Source organism: Petromyzon marinus, unplaced genomic scaffold (assembly GCF_048934315.1).
Source record: "Petromyzon marinus isolate PM22_M1 ecotype Great Lakes invasive population unplaced genomic scaffold, UKy_Petmar_22M1.pri1.0 PM_Scaffold_144, whole genome shotgun sequence".
NCBI classification, from domain to species: Eukaryota; Metazoa; Chordata; class Hyperoartia; order Petromyzontiformes; family Petromyzontidae; genus Petromyzon; species Petromyzon marinus.
The window spans coordinates 1-7500 of NW_027423107.1; the positions used below are offsets into that span (position 1 = coordinate 1).

The 7500-nt window shown below is 52.1% G+C and overlaps 1 protein-coding gene across 1 annotated transcript in view; it reads left to right on the plus strand.

The window, feature by feature from the left end:
• Positions 1-1052: 1052 nt before the first annotated feature.
• LOC116938087 (unconventional myosin-VI-like) overlaps positions 1053-7500 on the plus strand; it is a 29050-nt gene continuing 22602 nt past the window's right edge. Inside the window, exons 1-3 of the mRNA XM_076063536.1 lie at positions 1053-1516; positions 2885-2923; positions 3809-3915. Coding sequence (XP_075919651.1) covers positions 1509-1516; positions 2885-2923; positions 3809-3915 — 154 coding nt within the window. The 5' untranslated portion in view covers positions 1053-1508. The remainder of the gene's footprint in view (positions 1517-2884; positions 2924-3808; positions 3916-7500) is intronic.

Consider the following 7500-nt stretch of genomic DNA (forward strand, 5'->3'; position numbering starts at 1 on the left):
GCTGACATGCCCCACCCCCCCAACCCACACCACCACCAACACCCCCACCACCCACCACCACCACCACCATCACCCCACACCACCACCACCCACCATCCCACCACCACCACCACCATCACCACCACCACCATCACCACCACCATCACCACCACCACCACCACCATCACCACCACCACCATCACCACCACCATCACCACCATCACCACCATCACCACCACCACCACCATCACCACCATCATCACCATCATCATCAACCACACCACCACCACCACCACCATCACCACTATCACCACCACCATCACCACCAACATCACCACCACCACCACCACCATCACCACCACCAACATCACCACCACCACCATCACCCCACCACCACCATCCACCACCATCACCACCACCACCATCACCACCACCAACACCACCACCATCACAACCACCACCACCACCACCATCACCACCACCACCATCACCACCACCACCACCACCACCACCACCACCATAACCCCACCACCATCACCACCACCACCAACCATCACCACCACCACCACCACCATCACCACCACCACCACCATCACCACCACCACCATAACCACCACCATGCACCACCACCATCACCACCACCACCACCACCATCACCACCACCATCACACACCACCATCACCACCACCACCATCTTCACCACCACCATCACCACCACCACCATCACCACCACCACCATCACCACCACCATCACCACACCACCATCACCACCACCACACACCACACCACCACCATCACCACCACCATCACCACCACCACCACCATCACCACCACCACCATCACCACCACCATCACCACCACCACCATCACCACCACCACCATCACCACCACCATCACCACCACCACCACCACCATCACCACCACCACCATAACCACCACCATCACCACCACCATCACAACCACCACCACCACCATCACCACCACCACCACCACCACCACCATCACCACCACCACCATCACCACCACCACCACCACCATCACCACCACCATCACCAACCACCATCACCACCACCACCACCACCATCACCACCACCATCACCACCATCACCACCACCACCACCACCATCACCACCATCATCACCATCATCACCAACACCACCACCACCACCACCATCACCACTATCACCACCACCATCACCACCAACATCACCACCACCACCACTACCACCATCACCACCACCACCATCACCACCACCATCACAACCACCACTACCACCATCACCACCACCATCACCACCACCATCACCACCACCACCACCATCACCACCACCATCACCACCACCATCACCACCACCACCATCACCACCACCATCACCACCACCATCACCACCACCATCACCACCATCACCACCACCACCATCACCACCACCACCACCATCACCATAACCACCACCATCAACACCACCACCATAACCACCACCATCACCACCACTGATGTCTTTCCCAGGAGCAAGGAGACGGCACCTAAGATGTCAATGTGAGTTGACATCTTACCACTCACTCACCACTCACTCACCACTCACTCACCTACTCACTCACCACTCATTCACCACTCACTCACCTACTCACTCACCACTCACTCACCACTCACTCACCACTCACTCACCACTCATCACCACTCACTCATTCACTCACCACTCTCTCACCACTCACTCACCTACTCACTCACCTACTCACTCACCACTCACTCACCACTCACTCACCACTCCCTCACCTACTCACTCACCACTCATTCACCACTCACACACCTACTCACTCACCACTCATTCACCACTCACTCACCACTCACTCACCACTCACTCACCACTCATTCACCACTCACTCATTCACTCACCACTCTCTCACCACTCACTCACCTACTCACTCACCACTCACACACACTCACTCACCACTCACTCACCTACTCACTCACCACTCAACTACTCACTCACCACTCACTCACCACTCACTCACCTACTCACTCCCCACTCACTCACACTCACTCACCTACTCACTCACCACTCATTCACCACTCACTCATTCACTCACCACTCTCTCACCACTCACTCACCTACTCACTCACCTACTCACTCACCACTCACTCACCACTCACTCACCCACTCACCTACTCACTCACCACTCAACTACTCACTCACCACTCACTCACCACTCACTCACCACTCACTCACCACTCACTCACCTACTCACTCACCTACTCACTCACCACTCACTCACCACTCTCTCACCACTCACTCACCTACTCACTCACCTACTCACTCACCCACTCACTCACCTACACACTCACCTACTCACTCACCACCTCACTCACCAACTCACTCACCCACACACTCACCTACTCACTCACCTACTCACTCACACTCACTCACCACTCACTCACTACTCACTCACCTACACACTCACCACTCACTCACCTACTCACTCACCTACTCACTCACCACTCACTCACCTACTCACTCACCTACTCACTCACCTACTCACTCACCACTCACTCACCTGCTCACTCACGTACTCACTCACCTACACACTCAGCCACTCACTCACCCACACACTCACCTACACACTCACCTAGTCACTCACTCACCACTCACTCACCACTCACTCACCTACTCACTCACCTACACACTCACCACTCACTCACCTACTCACTCACCTACTCACTCACCTACTCACTCACCACTCATTCACCACTCACTCACCACTCACTCACCTACTAACTCACCTACTCACTCACCCACTCACTCACCACTCACTCACCTACTCACTCACCTACCCACTCAATCACCCACCCACTCACCCTCTCACTCACTCACCCACCCCACTCACCCTCTCTCCCTCACTCTCTCAGGGAGGAAATGGCGAAAGAAATGACGGAGATCCTAGCGAGGTAAATCAGTTACCCCAGCAACACCACCATCACTCATGGCCTGCCAAGCATGGGTGAGTGGGTGGGTGAATGAGTTGGGTCGGTGGGTGAATGGCTGAATGGGTGGGTGAGTGGGTAGGTGAATGGGTGGCAGGGCGAGTGGGTGAATGGGTGAGTGGGTAGGTGGGTGAATGGGTGGGTGGGTAGGTGAATGATTTAGTGATTGGGTGGGTGAATGGTGCGGTGAGTGAATGAGTGGGTGAGTGAGTGGGTGAGTGAATGAGTGGGTGGGTGGGTGAATGGTGCGGTGAGTGAGTGAGTGAATGAGTGGGTGGGTGAGTGAATGAGTGGGTGGGTGGGTGAATGGTGCGGTGAGTGAGTGAGTGGGTGAGTGAGTGGGTGAGTGAATGACTGCATTAGTGCTTTAGTGCGTGGGTGATTGAGTGAGTGAGTGGGTGAATGAGTGAGTGGGTGAATGATTGCGTGAGCGACTGAGTGAGTGGGTGAATGTTTGAGTGGTTGGGTGGGTGAGTGAGTGGGTTGCTGGATGGTTTGGTGGGTGAGTGGGTGGCTGGGTGAGCGTGCGGGTGGGTGAGTGAGTGATTGATTAGTGGGGGAGTGAGTGGGTGGGTGGGTGAGTGATTAGTGGGTGAGTGAGTGGGTGGGTGAGTGATTAGTGGGTGAGTGAGTGGGTGGCTGGGTGAGTGTGCGGGTGGGTGAGTGAGTGATTGATTAGTGGGTGAGTGAGTGGGTGGCTGGGTGAGTGATTAGTGTTTGAGTGAGTGGGTGGCTGGGTGAGTGTGCGGGTGGGTGAGTGAGTGATTGATTAGTGGGTGAGTGAGTGGGTGGCTGGGTGAGTTGGTGGTCGAGGCAAGGCTAACCCTGGGCCCTGTGTGTGCCGAGTAGGGGTTCTGGCTATGGCCTCCCTCATCCAGCAGGAGATCAACCACAGAAACACGACCTCAGAAGCTGGAAATACGCAGAGCTGCGCGACACCATCAACACATCCTGTGGTGAGGCCTCAGCATCATCAGCAGCATCATCATCAGCAGTATCAGCATCATCAGGATCATCAGCATTTCAACAGCATCACTGCTGGAAGGAGATCAATGTGGCTATGATGATGTGTTTTTGATGGCCATGATGGTGATGATTTATATGATGATGATAGTGATGATGGTGGTGATGTTGATGATGGTGATAATGCTGATGATGGCTATGATGAAGATGATGATGGTGATGATTTATATGATGATGATGATGATGGTGATGTTGGTGGTGATGTTGATGATGATGGTGATGATGATGGTGATGATTTATATGATAATGATGATGGTGATGTTGGTGATGTTGATGATGATGGTGATGATGATGGTGATGATGGCTATGTTGATGATGGTGATGTGTTGATGATGTTGATGATGGCTATGATGGTGATCTTGATGATGGTGATGTGTTGATGACGTTGATGATGGCTATGATGGTGATGATGGTGATGGCTATGATGGTGATGGCTGTGATGGTGATGGATATGATGGTGATGGCTGTGATGGTCAATGGTGATGGCTATGATGGTGATGGCTATGATGGTGATGGATGTGATGGTGATGGCTGTGATGGTGATGGCTATGATGGTGATGGCTATGATGGTGATGGTGATGGCTGTGATGGTGATGGCAATGATGGTGATGGCTATGATGGTGATGGCTCTGATGGTGATGGCTGTGATGGTGATGGCTATGATGGTGATGGCTATGATGGTGATGGTGATGGCTGTGATGGTGATGGCTATGATGGTGATGGTGATGGCTGTGATGGTGATGGCTGTGATGGTGATGGCTGTGATGGTGATGGCTATGATGGTGATGGCTATGATGGTGATGGCTATGATGGTGATGGCTGTGATGGTGATGGCTGTGATGGTGATGGCTGTGATGGTGATGGTTGTGATGGTGATGGCTGTGATGGTGATGGCTGTGATGGTGATGGCTGTGATGGTGATGGCTGTGATGGCTGTGATGGTGATGGCTGTGATGGTGATGGTTATGATGGTGATGGCTGTGATGGTGATGGCTATGATGGTGATGGTGATGGCTGTGATGGTGATGGTTGTGATGGTGATGGCTGTGATGGTGATGGCTATGATGGTGATGGCTATGATGGTGATGGCTGTGATGGTGATGGCTGTGATGGTGATGGCTGTGATGGTGATGGCTGTGATGGTGATGGCTGTGATGGTGATGGTGACGGCTGTGATGGTGATGGTTGTGATGGTGATGGTGATGGCTATGATGGTGATGGCTATGATGGTGATGGTGATGGCTGTGATGGTGATGGCTGTGATGGTGATAGCTATGATGGTGATGGTGATGGTTGTGATGGTGATGGCTGTGATGGTGATGGCTGTGATGGTGATGGCTGTGATGGTGATGGCTATGATGGTGATGGCTGTGATGGTGATGGCTATGATGGTGATGGTGATGGCTGTGATGGTGATGGCTATGATGGTGATGGCTGTGATGGTGATGATGGTGATGGCTATGATGGTGATGGCTGTGATGGTGATGGCTGTGATGGTGATGGTGATGGCTATGATGGTGATGGCTGTGATGGTGATGGCTGTGATGGTGATAGCTATGATGGTGATAGCTATGATGGTGATGGCTGTGATGGTGATGGCTATGATGGTGATGGCTGTGATGGTGATGGCTATGATGGTGATGGCTATGATGGTGATGGCTATGATGGTGATGGCTATGATGGTGATGGCTATGATGGTGATGGCTATGATGGTGATGGCTGTGATGGTGATGGCTATGATGGTGATGGCTGTGATGGTGATGGCTGTGATGGTGATAGCTATGATGGTGATGGCTGTGATGGTGATGGCTATGATGGTGATGGCTGTGATGGTGATGGCTATGATGGTGATGGCTGTGATGGTGATGGCTGTGATGGTGATAGCTATGATGGTGATGGCTATGATGGTGATGGCTATGATGGTGATGGCTATGATGGTGATGGCTATGATGGTGATGGCTGTGATGGTGATGGCTATGATGGTGATGGCTATGATGGTGATGGTGATGGCTATGATGGTGATGGCTATGATGGTGATGGCTATGATGGTGATGGCTATGATGGTGATAGCTATGATGGTGATGGCTGTGATGGTGATGGCTGTGATGGTGATGGCTGTGATGGTGATGGCTGTGATGGTGATAGCTGTGATGGTGATGGCTGTGATGGTGATGGCTGTGATGGTGATGGCTATGATGGTGATGGCTGTGATGGTGATGGCTATGATGGTGATGGCTATGATGGTGATGGCTATGATGGTGATGGTGATGGCTATGATGGTGATGGCTGTGATGGTGATGGCTATGATGGTGATGGCTATGATGGTGATGGTGTTGGCTGTGATGGTGATGGCTATGATGGTGATGGCTGTGATGGTGATGGCTATGATGGTGATGGCTGTGATGGTGATGGCTATGATGGTGATGGCTATGATGGTGATGGCTGTGATGGTGATAGCTATGATGGTGATGGCTATGATGGTGATGGTGATGGCTATGATGGTGATGGTGATGGCTGTGATGGTGATGGCTGTGATGGTGATGGCTGTGATGGTGATGGTGATGGCTATGATGGTGATGGCTATGATGGTGATGGTGATGGCTGTGATGGTGATAGTGATGGCTGTGATGGTGATGGCTATGATGGTGATGGCTGTGATGGTGATGGCTATGATGGTGATGGTGATGGCTATGATGGTGATGGTGATGGCTGTGATGGTGATGGTGATGGCTGTGATGGTGATGGCTGTGATGGTGATGGTGATGGCTATGATGGTGATGGCTGTGATGGTGATGGCTGTGATGGTGATGGTGATGGCTATGATGGTGATGGCTATGATGGTGATGGCTATGATGGTGATGGCTATGATGGTGATGGCTGTGATGGTGATGGCTATGATGGTGATGGCTATGATGGTGATGGTGATGGCTATGATGGTGATGGCTATGATGGTGATGGCTATGATGGTGATGGCTATGATGGTGATGGCTATGATGGTGATGGCTGTGATGGTGATGGCTATGATGGTGATGGCTGTGATGGTGATGGCTATGATGGTGATGGCTATGATGGTGATGGTGATGGCTGTGATGGTGATGGCTGTGATGATGATGGTGATGGCTGTGATGGTGATGGCTGTGATGGTGATGGCTGTGATGGTGATGGCTATGATGGTGATGGCTATGATGGTGATGGCTGTGATGGTGATGGCTATGATGGTGATGGCTGTGATGGTGATGGCTATGATGGTGATGGCTGTGATGGTGATGGCTGTGATGGTGATGGCTGTGATGGTGATAGTGATGGCTATGATGGTGATGGCTATGATAGTGATGGCTATGATGGTGATGGCTATGATGGTGATGGCTGTGATGGTGATGGTGATGGCTGTGATGGTGATGGCTTTGATGGTGATGGCTGTGATGGTGATGGCTGTGATGGTGATGGCTGTGATGGTGATGGCTATGATGGTGATGGCTGTGATGGTGATGGCTATGATGGTGATGGCTATGATGGTG